The 16677-nt window shown below is 52.0% G+C and overlaps 1 protein-coding gene across 1 annotated transcript in view; it reads left to right on the forward strand.

Moving 5' to 3' along the window:
• The window catches only part of LOC104996315 (histone-lysine N-methyltransferase NSD2-like), a 60853-nt gene that overhangs the window by 26759 nt on the left and 17417 nt on the right, over nt 1-16677 (forward strand). Inside the window, exons 2-5 of the mRNA XM_010850568.1 lie at nt 2829-3453; nt 5247-5409; nt 13530-13696; nt 14186-14672. Coding sequence (XP_010848870.1) covers nt 2857-3453; nt 5247-5409; nt 13530-13696; nt 14186-14672 — 1414 coding nt within the window. The 5' untranslated portion in view covers nt 2829-2856. The remainder of the gene's footprint in view (nt 1-2828; nt 3454-5246; nt 5410-13529; nt 13697-14185; nt 14673-16677) is intronic.

Below are 16677 nucleotides of genomic sequence, written 5' to 3' on the forward strand. Positions count from 1 at the left end.
ACAGGTCCTGAATATTCATTGGAAGGACTGATGCTGAAGCTGAAACTCCAACACTTTGGCCACCTGATGCAAAGAACTGACTCATTGGAAAAGACCCTGATGCTGGGAAAGATTGAAGGCAGGAGGAGAAGAGGACAACAGAGGGTGAAATGGTTGGATGGCATCACCGACTCCATGGACGTGAGTTTGAGGAAGCTCCGGGAGTTGGTGATGGACAGGGAGGCCTGGTGTACTGTGGTTCATGGGGTCGCAAAGAGTCAGACACGACTGAGCGACTGAACTGATCTCGTGGAATCTCTGTTTTCCCCAGTCCTCTGGAAGGCCTGTAATCAAATTCCACTGGCCCTCAAGGCCGGATGCCCCGCCCCTTTGTTGGATCCCCAGGCTGGGAAGCCTCACGTGGGGCCCAGAGCCTTCACAGCAGTGCTTGCGCTTCTTTGGTGTTCCTGTTTTCCAGTCTGTGGGTCACCCGCCCCTTGAGTGGAGTATTGATTTTATCCTGAATGCGCTCCTCCTGCCGTCTTGCTATGGCTGCTTCTTTGTCTTTGGACGTCGGGTATCTTTTTTTGGTGGGTTCCAGCATCCTCCTGTTGATGGTTTTTAACAGCTAGTTGCAATTTTAGTACTTTGGCAGGAGATGAGCACGCGTCCTGGTTTTATCCTGTATATTGTGAGTGATGCGCCTGGAGACACTCTTTTTTCCCATTATGTTCTTCTTGAGTAGTCTTTTTCTTTCAGTTGTGTTAAAATTCTCGTAACATTTACTGTCTTAACCATCTGGGAGAATTACTCAGCTGTGCTGGGTCTTAGCTGAGGCACGTGCGATCTTTCAGTTGTCGCACAAGAGCTCTTCGTTGCAGCGTGTGTAATCTAGTTCTTTGACCAGGGATCGAACCCAGGTTCCCTGCGTTGCGAATACGGAGTCTTAGCCGCTGGACCACAGGGAAGTCCCCCCTCTTAACCATGTTTAAATGTGCAGTTCAGGGTGTTAAGTACATGCACGGTGTTGCAGCCATCACCACCAGAACGGTTTTGTCTTGTGAGCCTGGAACTTGGCCCCCATTAAAACACCAGCTCCCTGTCCTGCCCTCCCTTAGGTCCTGGCATCCACCTTCCTGCTTTCTGTCTGTGGATTTGACTACGCATGAGAATGCAGCCACACAGCATTTGTTAGCCTTTTGTGTCTGGCGTACTGCTCACTCAGCGTAACGTCCTCAGGGTCCGCGTGTGGCAGGTAGCCACCTCCCCTTCCTGTCCGAGGCTGCAGCACGCCCCGCTCTGTGGATGGACACAGGGCAGTGATACCCCACGTGCCTGCCTTCCGTTCCCTAGTGTGTCGGGTGGGCTCGTTGGTCCTGTGGGTGCTCTGAGGAAGCCCTGCTGTTTTCCTTCCTGTCCCCGCCCCCGTGCACAGGGCTCCAGGCTCCTCGTGTCCCCCCGAGGCCCTGCTTTCCATGTTTTGATAGTGGGTAGCCATCCTCATAGGTGCTGTGTGAGGTGGCATTTCTTTTGGGGTTTTGATATTTTCTCTTGTTTTTTGGTGGGGGAAGGCCCTCACTGCGTGACTTGTGGGATCCCGGTTTCCAAGTAGGGACTGAACCCAGGCTCCCAAAAGTGAGATCCTGGAGTCCCGGCCGCCGGGCTGCCAGAGCTGCGGTTTGCCCATAAGAGTGGGCTTGCGGCCCTGTGCGCAGGCCGTGTGGACCCTGGGGCTGGGCGAGGTCCGTGTCCCCTGCTCCCCAGCCACAATCGCCCTGCTGTGCCTCGAGGTCGTCGGCTTCTCTTTCTGTCCAGTCAACCTGATGTGAGCGGGACTGGGAACCCACTCAGACTTGCCTTAAAAACCCCATGTGGGTCACAGCGGACGGTCCTGGCCTGTGCTCGGTGTGGGGGCGATCCCCCACTGCCCGGCCCCCACAGAGCTGGCCCAGCTGCACGCTTGGCCCCCCAGGGGGTGTCTCGGTGTGGTGGTCTCTCAGTGGTGGCAAGGCTGTGCCCCGGGGCAGTGCGTCCATCGAGGGCACCCCGATGGGGGCATTCCGTCTTGGGGCTCTGCTTCTCCCCGGTAGCTCGTCCTGGAGGGCCTCCTTGCTGCCGTCGTGGTGTGCTCTTGGCGGGGGTCTTCCCAGCGGAGTGGGTGCTGGCCTGTTCACTGTGAGCTGCCTTCACGGGGTGTCCCGAGTGAGGGGCAGCGGCTCCCGAGGAAGCCCCCTCTGCCCGTGGGGCTCAGACAGCCCATCTGGCCCCGGGTGCCATGCGCGGTCCTTGGTGTGCCCCGTCCAAGGAGAGCTGAGTGTCCTTGATGTTGCGCCCCTCCCCCCCGTCCCTGCAGTTAGCGTGGGCCAGGCCGATGGCAGGGGGCCTGCCGCCACCTTCCCCGTCCGTCTGGGCTTAAGCTTTGCCGCCCGGTGGCTGTGGGCGGGCCTGGAGCCCTGCCCGGCCCTGCTTTCAGCTGTGTCTCGGGTCCCTCCTCTTGTCCTCTGCCCAGGCCTGGCTTTGCACTGGCCGCCTCTGGTGCTGCCCTGGTGGCAGGTGGAGGGGCAGCCTCCGTTTCCTGCGGGCTCTGGGGGCAGTGGCGTGACTTCCTTTCCGCGCCTGACTTGTGTGTTCTGCCGCGAAAAACCGGTCCTCATCCTTTCACTTTGTGGTTTTGTGACTCCTGTCATTTCTGTGATATTAGAACTGCGTGTTGGGACTGAAATCACAGGAAACACCATAAATTGCCTCAAAATCCCCGAAACTCCCCAAATGTATAGAGTTCCATTGGCGTACTCATCTTAGGTTTGATATTAAGATGTTTCTTTTCTCCTCTTTTTCTAACGCTGCAGTGTTCTGAGACGGAGGCACCTAGGCTGAATGGAATTCAGCGTCAGGAAAAGCCCTCTTTCTGCTCCAAAGGTGGTGAAGTGCGTGAAGATGAAGCAGGCCCCGGAAGTCCTGGGCAGTGCCAACGGGAAGACCCCTAGCTGCGACGTGAGCCGCGAGTGCTCCGTGTTCCTGAGCAAAGCCCAGCTCTCGGCCGGCCTACAGGACGGGGTCGTGCAGAAGTTCAACGGCCACGATGCGCTGCCGTTCATCCCGGCCGAGAGGCTGAAAGACCTTACCTCCCGCGTCTTCAATGGAGAGCCTGGTGCTCACGATGCTAAACTGCGTTTTGAATCCCAGGAAGTGAAGGGACTTGGGACCCCACCTCACACTACCCCCGTCAAAAATGGCTCTCCAGAAATTAAGCTGAAAATCACCAAAACCTACATGAATGGGAAACCTCTCTTTGAGTCCTCCATATGTGGCGATGGTGCGGCCGCCGTGTCCCATTCGGAAGCAGACGGACAGAGACCAGAGCACAAGGCCCGGAGGAGCCGCAAGAGGAGCGCACAGCGTGGCCCTGTGCTGGAGCACGGCCTCGGGGAGGCCGCCCTGGTTTCCAGGCTCTCCAGTCCCGTGGACAAAAAGGTATTTGTGAACGAGGGGCTCTGGGCGGGTGGCAGGGGGCCTCGGAGGACATGCAACATGTGAGAAGCGATAGGAGGTAGGCGCGGCCCCCGCGGCCTGCTCTCCACTTGCCCTGAGGGCTCGCGGTGGGGACATTCACATCCTGTTGAGCAGCACCAAGGCCTGGAGACGAAGTGTGAAGACCGAATGAGGTTCTGAATCTGGGCCTGGCCATTCCAGGGCCCTCAGCCTTCAGGCGATCCTGTTTCACAGAGCTCCTCTCCACCTGATGGCGGTCAGTGGGGGACCCTGTGGGGCTTCCTCGGTCTGTGCTGTCTGAGGAGTGCCCCCGCTGGCTTCCCCTCGGTCACTGTCCATCCGGGGTTCACTGCGCCCCAGTGAGCACGGGGCGTGCCTCCCACCTGCATGCTCTTGGTCCCCAGCGTGGAGCGTGGTGCTGGAGTGCGCGTGAACGCATGTTCATTCGCATGAATGCTGCGGTGGGAATGTGGGATGGAAACATGGCGCTTATGCCAGCAAGTCTTCAGTGGCGCGCGGGAACCTTGACCCTGGCAGAGGAGCTGCCGAGGGCTTTGTGGCGCCCCTGTTCCTGAGCTGGTCGTCCGCATAAACAGGGTCTGGCAGGCCTCTGTGCGCTGGCCAGGTGAAGCTCCAGGCCCGCTTTCAGGAGTAGGGGCACCAAGGCTGGAGTAATCACTGTAAAATTATAGTGAGGAATCTTGTTTACGGTCCCACAGATAGGATGGGAAAGGACCGACATTTCCCTGGAGGAGTTGAAATAATGAAGACCTTCAGGGTTTAAAAGTGTCTGCTGAGTGCTGGGGTGGGGGGCGCGGGGCGGCTCTGACGTAATCACGGTGGTGGCCTGGGCTGATATGGCCCTGCTTGAAGCCCCCTGATGGATCCATGTTCCTTTATAGGGAAGAGGCTGCTGGTTGATTTTGTTAAAACTTGGGCAAGTCACCTGTTTTTGTCTCTCTGAGTCTGACTGCACCCTCCGAGTGGGGACAATACTTTGCCTCCTGAGGGCATGGGCATGAGGCCGAGGTGACACTCAGTGTGATGCTGGGATGTTGTGACACAGCCTGAGAGCTGGCGTCTTTGTAGGAGTGTGTGATGCGCCCGCTCTGTGCCAGTCCTTACCCCGTGATGGGGCGTGGTGACTGCGCTCTCTTCCGTGCACGTGTGTGGGACAGAGGCTTAAAGCCGGTCAGCGATTCGACTGTGCTCAGCCCCCTGGCGAGGGTGCCACTCTTGCCAGGCCTTCAGCCTCCTCCTGGCCTGGGTTCTGAGGTGCAGAGGCTGAGGCTCCGGGAGCCCAGGCCTTGGGTGGTGGGGGTGGGGCTGGGCCTGCTGCCGAGCCCCCATGTCCTGGCCCTCCTGGGGTCTTCTCTCCCGAGGACTGACTGTCAGACAAGGGGTCAAAGGGGCGGAGGGCCAGAGGATGAATTCCATGAGAATTCTTGACCAGCCTGTGAATAAAGCTCTACTGAAGGCCTCCCCCCAGGCCAAGGAACAGGGTTTCTGCGAGACTTTTGTGATGTGGGCTCCTCTGTGTGCCAGGCACTTGCTGACCTTTTAACCGAGGGCAGGAGAGAAATGGCTTTGATGAGGTGCTGTCAGGGCTGTTACCTAAAAACCGTGAGGGAGCTGTGTGGGCAGGCTCACTTCCGTTTAGGTGTGTGTGTGCACGTGTGTGTATGGAATCCCTGGTCTGACTCACCCTTGGTCTTCTGTGGATAGGAAGCTGGATTTAGGGCTAGGTACTCAATGTATCTCATGTCCATTTTCAGATTCCAGTTAAGAGAGAATCCTGTCCGAATAGCAGCAGAGACAAAGGCCAGCTGCTGAAGTACGATGTCGGGGACCTGGTGTGGTCCAAGGTGTCTGGCTACCCGTGGTGGCCCTGCATGGTTTCTGCCGACCCGCTCCTGCACAGCCACACCAGACTGAAAGGTACCATGGGGGGCATACTGGGGGCTGCTTTTCTGTCTTGTCTTCTGCACTTCATTGTTCTCATCTCCCAACTTCTTTCTTCCTCTTCCTTCAACAGCCCTACTGTGGTTCTTTATTTCCCCCTTTTTTATTGTGCTTTAATGCACAAACATAAGATTTACCATCTTAACCGAGTGCTCAAACGAGTGGTATGAAATACATCCACACCGCTGTGCAGTGGTCCCCGCCACCGGTGCCCAGAGCTCCGCTTCCTCTGTAGAGCTGGAACTCTGTCCCGTGAGGTGGCGCGTCCTCAGGGCCCACCCCGGACCCTGGTGGCCCCGCTGTGCTGTGGCGCTGTCTGTGGTGTGCGTGTGCATCTCCCTAGCGACTGGTGACGGGAGCGTCATCTCACGCGCTATTGGCCATTCGTACACCGTTTCAGTCGGCTTGTTGGTGGAGGTGGGTTGGATCGTTAACACTTTTTTTGTGGTTCATTTTGCAACTTTGAAGTTAGTGATTCAGACGTGACATATTGTTTTTATTTTTATATCCAACTTAGTATGTACTTTATCTGATTGAATTAGTATTAAAAGAGAATGGTTTTTGCCTTGTCATTTGCTGTTCAGGTTTTGTGGTAATTTATTATTATTTAGATATATAGTAATTACTTATGTCAGCATGATTTTCAGAAATTAGTATTTTATATTGTATTTTAGTTTAAAAAATGTCCCAGTTTATTTTATTAGGTGGGAAAAAGGAAAAAAGACTAGAAATAATCATGTTTGGTGTCATGAAACTGGAGTTATAAATCAGAGAAGGTAGAGCTAGTATGAAGAATGTAATGTGTCATGATACGGATTAGAGCACATGCTGAAATAATAATTGGACAATGAAACGTAAGATCTCATGTGGTTTTGGAGGGAAAAAAAACAAAATCGAGTGGTTTGAGTGTCTCATAAACAGTTCTTCTAGAGTAAACTTTGAGTTTGGTGTGAGGAAGGTGAGATGTGGTGATGCAGGGCTGGAGCTGACCACGTTGGCGCCCAGGTGGCTGTGCCCTCCAGAGGTGTGGGCAGGCGGGGTGGGGCCTGCCCCAGTGGCCCCTCTTGGCCTCTGGCTGGAGGCCTGAGCCTTGCCGGGGCCTTGCTGCTGGGAGTGGGGTACAGCGGTGCCCCCTGGCAGGCAGACTTGGGAGGCACAGACGGGGCTGAGAGGCCCTCCTGTGTCCTGAGACCCCGGCACACATGTGTGTGGTGCAGGTGTGCCGGACGGCGGGGCTGGGGAGGAGCCGGCGGGCTGGTTCCGGTTCTGACTTGGTGCAGGATGTGTTGCTTCCTCAGCTTGCCAGCATCAGGGAGTCCCTGTCAGGGCTTCCAGGGCCCCAGGATGCACCGCAGAGGCCTCTGGATTTGGTCAGAGTACGACAGAAATACCAGTTGAGGCAGAAGCCAGGCTGCCCTGCTGTGGTCGGGGTGGGCCTTCTGTCTCGGTGGCAGCCCTCCCTCCCAGCTCCAGGTGGCCCAGGCAGAGCCTCCGGGCCCCGCGACTCCACACCGCTTGTCTGCAGAGCGCATCACGTGCAGTCTCTCGGGGGCCTCTTTAGCACTGGGTTTCTGCCTCATTTCAGCCTCTCAGTGTCTCAGACCGTACTAACTGAAGGCGTCTTTCCATGTCTCTCTGTTCCAGTTGCAGGGCTTAATTAACTTCATTACACGGTCCCCCGGTTTAGGGTTGAGTCATTTCTATAGTCTGCAGCAGCTTCATCACTTCATGGCAAATAGATGGGGAAACAGTGGAGGCAGTGAGAGACTTTATTTTTGGGGGGCTCCAGAATCACTGCAGATGGTGACTGCAGCCATGAAATTAAAAAAAGACACTTGTTCCTTGGAAGAAAAGCTATGACAAACCTAGACAGCATATTAAAAAGCAGAGACATTACTTTACCGACAAAGGTCCGTCTAGTCAAGGCTATGGTTTTTCCAGTGGTCATGTATGGATGTGAGGGTTGGACTATAAAGAAAGCTGATCACCGAAGAATCGATGCTTTTGAACTGTGGTGTTGAAGAAGACTCTTGAGAGTCCCTTGGATTGCAAGGAGATCCAACTAGTCCATCCTAAAGGAAATCAACCCTGAATATTCATTGGAAGGACTGATACTGAAGATGAAGGTCTAATACTTTGGCCACCTGATGCAAAGAACTGACTCATTGGAAAAGACCCTGATGCTGGGAAAGATTGAAGACAGGAGGAGAAGGGGACCACAGAGGATGAGATGTTGGATGGCATCACCGACTCAGTGGACATGAGTTTGAGCAAGCTCTGGGAGTTGGTGATGGACAGGGAGACCTGATGTGCTGCAGTCTGTGGGGTCGAAAAGAGTCAGCCACGACTGGACTGAACTGAACTGAGAGCAGCGTCTCTGAGTGAGACTGACACACCTCCACTGGTGTGCGTGCTCCGGCTCAGCACTTCTGCACGTTTGCTTAAGGAACGGCAGCCATGTCCTCCTGGTTGAGACGCAGACTCTGGAGAGTTGGCTGCCGGGGCACGGCTCAGCCTGTAGTAAGCTGCTACGCAGTGTCATTAAGCTCCAGAGATGATTAGGGTGTCTTTCCTGAGTATGAAAGACAAAGGTGATGATAACACTACTTTTGGGGAAAGGTCTTAGCCCAGAGATAGTGAGCTCTCAGATGTTATCATCATCCTCTTTTTTTTTTTTTAACTTTTAAAGCCAGAGTTTGTATTGTGTCTACCCCCTCTCCCCTGGTCACCTCTGGGCTTCTTCCTGAAAACATTGCTGTTTGCGCAGTTATTTCCCCTACACAATCCTTGTGTTTGGTGATTTAATTTTAATAATTTTGTGCCAACTTCCAATATTTATGTTGCCAGGTATCCCCCCAACTTTCCCAATGCCAAGTGGTTACAGTTGGATTCTGTCTTGTCTTATTTTTCATGTGAAATATTTTGTTTATTATTATTTTTTTTCCATTTAGAAGTTTTTCAAGCCCACTGTTCAGAGTGGAACAGTGCTGTGGATGTCATCCACTCTCAGCTAGACTTGCCAACCCTTAAATGCTTTGTTTCACCTGCTCTGTCTCTCTCTTTTGTATATAAATACATTCCCCTTTGCCAGCTCATCTGAGTGGGTGCTGTACCCATCCTGACACTTCACCCTGACTTGTCAGTGGGAGTCCTCCTGGAACAAGGCCAGTACCCCGCCTGCATGTGAGAAAGTGGCCCATCAGTAACTGACCCTTCGTCTCTTGGGGCCTTGCTTAGATCTCCTGGGAAGCTCCAGTGTGGCCATGTACTTGATCTTTTTTTCACCCTGAGGTTGAGTCAGGGTGCCTTCCCAGCCCCTGTAGGCGAGAGCAGACCCCCAGCCCTGGCCTTGTGAGCAGACTCAGGCCCACAGAGTCAGGCGAACACCATGCAGGTAGGGCCCAGACTTGGCCCTTCACTGAGACTTTCTTGAAAGAAGGGGTTCAGTCCAACAGTGTGCTTCACTAGGAACTGTCTTGGGTTGCAGGGGAGGCAGCCTTGGTCAGCACAGGCCAGCTTCAGAGGACTGACAGTGTGCGTTTGGAAAGCATCTCAGAAGGCTGAGAGCCAGGATGAGTTGCAAGGGGAGTCAGATGACCTTTGGAAAGTGAAGGGGTTAGAGGAACCTGTGAGACTGTGGGGCTGGCCTGTGCCGTGGCTCCCGCCCACGAGGTGTGGACCAGGGTGTCCAGTGGGCTCTGGCCACTGTCTTGGTAGCTGACCAGCGCTGCACTCGGGGCCCGGCTCCCTGACTGCCTTCCTCTGAGGTTTGGTCCTCCCTGAGGATCCACTGGTCTGCTGAATGCTGCTTTCCATTTTATCCTCTTTTCATGGTTAAGGAGCTGGCGCTTTCCTGTGAAGGTGAGCTCCCTCCTAAGAGATTCCTTAGATATTGAATGTTACAGTCTTCACCCTCTTTAATGCTCCCGTTGTTCCAGATGTGGCCCCTGGGAGCCCACGGGGCCCTTTCAGCTGTGTGCTCCTGCCCTGGTTCCATCTGTCTTGGAGCGCTTCCTTACGTGTGTAAACACTAACCACACTGTGGGCTCTCTTTACACTTTCTTTGCCCCGGTCCTTGAACCAGCTATTCCTCGGAGGAAGCCTGGGTCCTTTTAGTAGCGAGTGGTGTGTGGCCGCCCAGGTCTGGGTTCTGGTTGTGTCCCAGGCCTGGAAGGCAGAGGACGGAGGGTGATGCGGGTCTGCTGGCACGCTGTCCCCCTCCCTCTGCAGCACCTGGGATGGCGGGCCTGAGGCTCAGGAGTCCTTGCTGGGAAGACGGCGTGGAGGAGGGTGGCTTCGGGTGCAGAGCTGGCCGAGCAGGGGCTTGGGAAGCAAGGCCTTTTGATTCCTGTAAGGTGGAACTCCCTCAGCCTGCTCCTGATTCCCACCCCCGATTTTCTCTTTCTGTATGTGCTGCTTTTTACTTATCATACTTGGGATTACAGGAGTACTTGAACCTGAATCGGTAGCAACGCATTTAAGCTTTTTTTAAAAAATAATTGTATTCATTTATTTTTGGCAGTGCTGGGTCTTCTTGCTGCTCAGGCGTCTCCCCAGGTGTGGGGAGGCGGGGCTCCTCTCTGGTGGCAGCATGCGGGCTTCTCACTGCAGTGGCGCACGGGCTTGGAGGCCCAGGCTCAGGAGTTGCAGCACGTGGGCTCAGAGCACAGGCTCAGTAGTTATGGTGCCTGGGCTTAGTTGCTGCACAGCATGTGGGATCTTCCCAGATCAGGGATTGAACCTGTGTCTCTTACGTTGGCAGGGGGATTCTTTACCACTGAGCCACCAGGGAAGCCCACACTTGAGCTGTAAAAACTGAAGTAGAATCTGTGTGCAGAAGAGAGCACAGCTGTTTAGAGAGTTCAGATTTCCTTTGCAAATCTAACCGCGTTTTTGTCATTTGTAGCAGCAGAACTTGTCTTGGTGACTGTCTTCCAGGGCATGCGTGGACAAGCCAGCAGCTCTGAGGCCTGACCCTCTAGGTTGGAATCAGGAGATGATTGGTGTTTTGGGTATTACACCTAAGAAGACTGGATTCTCTTGAGCCTGGGAACGTTACGGTCTCCCTGGTGTACCTGGGTCCTGCTGGTCTCCCTGCAGACACTGGGGCGTCAGGTCCGCCTCTTCTCTGTGTGGAGGCTCTTATTCTTGCCTTTTCTGTGTTATATAGAAAGGAGCCCTCATTGCTGTATTTGTAAATTCCAGCATTTTCTGAAAATACTACAGATAATCTGACTTTCTCACCTTCTGAGTTGATATTGTGATTGTTCCTTTCTGCTTGTTCTGTCAACTAGGAAGAGAGGTGAGTTAGGGTTTCCCGCTGTGGTGGTGGACGTGCCCTTTCCTATTTGAGTTTTTGTCAGTTTCTACTTGACCTGTTCTGGGGTTCCGGTGACCCCCAAGGGACTGAACCAGGAAATGTGGGCCTGGCCACCCTTGTCCTTTGTTTCCCAGGGAGCAGACTCTGGTCTGCTCGGTCTCACCCAGGTTCAGGGTCCACGTTGCGCCTGACGGGCCGTGATGGGGAGGAAGCGAACTCAGCACAACATTAAACTGCCCGAGCTCGTGGTGGAGGCCAGCTTCTCTCAGGACAGAGGGCGGGTGGGGCCTTAGTGAACAATGTTTTCCTCCAACTTACACAGGATGAAAATCCAAGGTTGCTAACGGGTGGTGGGGCAGTTGGTTAGTTATGGTGGTCAAAGAGAGTAAGGGATTCTCCTCTCAATTTGGACCAAAATGAAATTCAGATGGCTTAGAAAAAACCTTAAAAATAAGAGAAAGTTGGGTTATGTTTGTTATGACATTTCTGAGCAGAAAAGAACTTAAAAAATGTTAATTTTATAAGCTTGGGATCAGCCTGTCATATTCTCTGATTTTTTTTTTTTCTAGCTGACATGTAAGGAGCATTTTTACTGTCTTTAGCTATTTATTTAAAAAAATTATGTGCGTTCATATTATTTCATCATATATACTATAACATTTTTCTTAATTCTGCAAATGCTATGGCATATATCTATATTCATTTTCATGATCAAGAGGTCTTTTGAAATACTAAAATAATGGAAGAAGTCACAAATCTCTTGACATAGTTTTGAATCTTAGCTGTATTAAAATCAAAAGAGGTATACACACTTATAAACAAGTCAAATTGTCCTGAGAGATTAATAGTGAAAAATAGTCCCCTGCCCCCCCAGAAGTCATTATTTTTAACTCTTTAAACATTTTCTTTTGGTTTTAGCTACTCTTTTATCATTAGATATTTTCTGTTGACTTTCTGTTATGGTAAATGAAGATTGATCTCTTCAATCATTTCCTGTTTCTTTCCCTTCCATTCTTCCCATATAATTAACTCACTATTTTTATTACATCAAACATAAGTGTTCATTTAATTTTGACCATGTAAATATCATTCAGTGAAAAACAGCTGTGTTCGGTAATTGCATTTTATTTCTTGTACAACCTTTTGTCTTTTTTTTGGAGATAACTATTGCATTTCTTGTGAAATTGTATAGTTCATTGCCATTTAGCTTAAATTTTTTCAAGTATTTATTCTTCTGTCTTTAAAACTCATCCTGTCATGTGGTGAGTTTCCCTGATTGGGGGTAAAAATGGGCCGCTCTGTGCGAGTCCCGCCTCCCCTCTGCCGCTTGGATCTCGTGTTCGCCTGCCTTCTCCTTCCGTGGAGAGCCCGTGCAGCCGTTCCCCTCTTCCTCCGCTCGGCCTCTCTCCCCTTCTCTCTCCCCTTCCTCGCGCTAACGGGCCCCACTTCCCCCTGTTTTACTGTCACTGGCCGGCAGGCACCTGAGACTCCGTGAGATGCTTTCCTTGGTTACCGATCGTTTCTGGGCTCCACGCTGTGCTCTTTCTCAGTCAGTTCTCCTGTTTTGCTGCAGCGTGGTTTTTGGCATCCTGAGGAAGGGGTGGAGGTCGCTTTGAGATCCTGGGCTCAAAGGGTGCAGCTGTCGTCACACTCGAGTTTTGGTCTGACTGGGTGTGGGATTTTATGTTGAACGTAGTTCTCAGAATTTTGAAGGTATTACTGCATTTCCTTCAAGCATCCAGAGTTGCTGTTCTCTGTCATTTCATGAACATGGAACTGCCTCTCCCTCCCTCAGCAGCTCGACTGTCCCAAAGATGTGCCCGGACCTGGGTGTTGGGTGAGGTGCTGGGAGGGGTTAGTTCTGACACGTGTTCCTGTGTTTGGTAAATTCTCTGATGAGTTTCTCTGTTTTTCTCTTTGGAAGGCCAGTTATTTATTTTCATGGTGGTATTGTTAAATATCAAAGGGCGCTTTCTCTCTCGTTCTTTTCTTCTGACAGCAAACTCGAGTTCTTCTCTGTCGAGCGCCACCTCCTCCTGGTGTGGTGTCTGTGGCCCTGCAGAGACTGTTGGCTTCTGTGTGCTTTGGACTCTGTTAGAGGCTCCTCTGGGTCTGGGGTGCCTGCGCTGGGCCTTCTTCCAGAGGACGGCAGTCAGCTGCCTGCGGCCCGTAGGGGGAGCTGTTGGCTTGTCTTAGAGGCGCTGGCTGGCTAGTGGTCGCCTGGTTGAGGGAGTCTCCAGCTTTTGGGGCAAAGACAACACGGGAAGGGTTTCCTGTGGTGTGCTGGTTCCCTGGGGAGTGCGCTTTGCTGCCTCGTGTCCAGTGTCCTGTGTGAGGGGACAGGGGCCGGGGGTGTGGCTTCTTCAGCATCTGGGGGCACTTCGTGGCCTTGAGCTGCCCCAGCCTCCAGCGTGGTGAGGGCGGGGGGCTGGGATTTGAACTCACGGCTGCCCGGCCTCCTGGCTGGTGTCCTCTCTACTCTGACTGATGGAGTGTCTTCTTCGGTGGCTCTTGGAGGGAGATGAGTTGTGAACCTGGTCAGTGGTCTTTCCTGGCCAGCTTTGAGCCCTGAGTCTCCCGAACGCATTTCCCCTTTTGCTATAGAGTGTGGTCGGGAAAAAAAAAGGATTTATTTTGTGGTTAATGGATTCTAACAGCACCAAGTGAAATGACTTCAAAGCCACTCCTAACTTGATATCAGTAATTATTAATAGATTTGCCTAATTTCATCCCAAATTCTAACTTTCAAGTTCTAACATTTTATTTTAAAAACTAGGTCAGAAAAAGAGTGCACGCCAGTATCACGTACAGTTCTTTGGTGATGCCCCAGAAAGAGCTTGGATATTTGAGAAGAGCCTTGTAGCTTTTGAAGGAGAAGGACAGTTTGAAAAATTATGCCAGGAAAGTGCCAAGCAGGCACCCACGAAAGCTGAGAAAATTAAGGTGACAGATGTTCCTTAAGTACAATTTTAGACGAAACTTTTATTTTTATTCTTAATTATTTATCTTGTTTTGAACTTGTGGTTGCTTGAAACACTGTAATGGCCTCTTATGTCTGTCACTGCTCTCTTTGCCCAGCGCGCTGTGTTACACAGTACGGCAACTTTGTTTAGATGCATGGTTTATCCTGATGACTCCCAGAGATAGTTTTTCTAAGTTTTGTTTTCCTTTATGTACGTGCACACACACACACACACACACACACATATCTATATATGATATTATATATAAGTATTTGTTGTAATTGCAATTGATTTCTAATTTCAAGAAACAGTTATACTGGTCTGAACTCTAAAACCTTCAAGTTAATTGGTTTTTATAGTTTTTGGTTTCTAAATTTACCTGAAATTCTAAAAGTATCCTTCTTTAAAGTGAGTTAATCTTTAATGTTTGTTTGATGAAACTTACATGTGTCTCATGTTTTCTTTGCAGCTGTTGAAACCCATTTCAGGGAAGTTGAGGGCCCAGTGGGAAATGGGCCTCGTTCAGGCAGAGGCCGCCGCACGCATGGCGGTGGAGGAGCGGAAAGCCAAGTTCACCTTCCTCTACGTGGGGGACCAGCTCCGCCTCAACCCCCACGTGGCCAAGGAGGCGGGCGTGGCTGTAGAGTCGCTGGGAGAAGCAGCAGAGCCCTCAGGAGTCGAGGAAGAAGCTGCAGACAGCCCTAAGTCCTCGGGGGAGGAGGGCGCGCCTGTCAAGAGGAGAAGGAGGGCCAAGCTGTCCAGCTCCACCGAGAACCTCCCCGGCGACCCGGGGCCGGGGCGGGCTACACCGCAGAAGGTGGCCGAGGCCGACTCCAGGAGGGGCGCGGGATCCCCCCCCGGCAGGAAGAAGGCTGCGGCCTCCACCCCGAGGAGCCGGAGGGGCGATGCGGCGTCCCAGTTCCTGGTCTTCTGTCAGAAGCACAGGGACGAGGTCGGTGTAGGGATGGCTCTAAGGGGTTGTGCTAAATGCAGGGGTCTGCCTGTGAGGCCCGTCCTTTCAGCACCCAGACCCGGCCCCGGCCCCGGCCCCCAGCACTGTCGGCCAGGCCATAGTGCGCCTCTGTACACGCGGGTCTCAGGGGCAAGTGTCATTAGGGGGAAGCCAGTGTAACCCTTGGGGGCAGAGATCCTTGCCTTTGTGCTCTAGAATATTCCTCCTGACTACGGTGGGAAGGTCCAGGGACAGTGGGAGGTGGGCTGCTCTTTGCTAGAAGCTTGTCCTCACCCTGACCTCCAGCCCAGGTTAGTGCCTTCCCCAGGAGGCGGCCCAGAAGCCTCCAAGAGGTGGTGCGAGATTGGATTTACGGAACCTAATGCTGCCATGGGCCTGAGCGTGTTGGCACCTGCTGCTGTGGTGTGTGAAGGGCAGCCTGCTATCAGTGGCTAAACATTTGACTAGTTTTCTTTCTTTTTTTTTTTTAACGGTTTATGTTTTTTATTTCTTTATAAGCTATGTCAGCATAAGCACGGAGGAAATACGCCTAGAATTTTGCCAAAGAGGTGTCTTGGGCAAGATTTTCAGTTACCAAGCATAGAAATATTCACGGGTGTATCTTGCAAAGAGGTCAATTAATAGATTCTTATAGCAGTCTGAAAAGTTCTCAGATCCACTCACCATCAGTATTATTTATGTTTAAAAAGCACTTTTTATTTTGAACAGTTAAAATTCACAGAAAGTTGCAAAGGTGGTACAGAGAGACCTAGTGGATCCTTTACCCAGTTCCCCACAGTTTACACGTTACGTAAACATCAAAACCGGGATATTTACATTGATAGAAAGTGTGTATACAGCGCTATGTAATTTTTGTCACGTAAATAGCTTTGTGTAACCATTACCACTATTAAGATACAGACCTACTCCATCACCACAAAAGATCTCCATCATGCTACCCCTTTAATCTTGTCCTATATGTGACCATCTCTACCCTCTGGCAATCACTGACTTATCCTCCATCTTCATAATTTTTTAAAGGCAAGCTGCTGCTGCTAAGTCGCTTCAGTCGTGTCTGACTCTGTGCGACCCCATAGACGGCAGCCCACCAGGCTCCCCCGTCCCTGGAATTCTCCAGGCAAGAACACTGGAGTGGGTTGCCATTTCCTTCTCCAATGCATGAAAGTGAAAAGTGAAAGGGAAGTCGCTCAGTCGTGTCCGACTCTTTGCGACCCCATGGACTGCAGCCTACCAGGCTCCTCCGTCCATGGGATTTTCTAGGCAAAAGTACTAGAGTGGGGTGCCATTTCCTTCTCCATTGACTAGTTTTCTTAATCACTTATTGTAGAGTGAACTGAGCTTATTTGGACATCGTCAAGTCTCGATTCCACTTTAAGGGCTCAGGCCGGTATCGTTGGTTCTTTGCTGTTACTTGAAATGAGTGGGTTGGTGGGACTCTTCTCAGGATTGCAAGGCAGGTGTGATATTAGAACGCCTGTTATGATTCGTCATTGCAGGTTAAATAATCACCTCAGTAGGTGGAGAAAAAACATTTGATAAAAGTCATTGCTTTTTTTTGGTCACGCCGTGTGGCTTTTGTGGTCTTAGTTCCGTGACCAGGGGTTGAACCTGAGTGGTTGGCAGTGAGAGCATTGACTCCTCACCCCTGGACCCCTGGGGAGGTCCTTAGTCGTGATTGCTTTTTGATACAAAGTTAGCAGGCAGGAGTAGACAGGGTCTGCTGAGGGGTGATTTTCAGAAACAGTTAGCATCATGACGGTTGAGGATACTTCAGAAGCGCCTTCTCGGATCGTGAATGAGGCAGGGTGCCCTTGTGCCACCACTGGTGTTAAATGCAGTGAAAGCATGGCCGAACAGCAAGAGGAGGCCCTCGGCAGAGCCCCCGGCCCTGGGGGAGACGGTGACGCGGAGCAGCCCAGCACCGGGGAGCTGGAGCGTCACGGGGTCGTGTCCGTGAGGCCGCAAGGAGGGAAGGTAACAAAATAGAT

Source organism: Bison bison, unplaced genomic scaffold, assembly GCF_000754665.1.
Source record: "Bison bison bison isolate TAMUID 2011002044 unplaced genomic scaffold, Bison_UMD1.0 scf7180017851375, whole genome shotgun sequence".
In the NCBI taxonomy this organism is placed as follows: domain Eukaryota; kingdom Metazoa; phylum Chordata; class Mammalia; order Artiodactyla; family Bovidae; genus Bison; species Bison bison.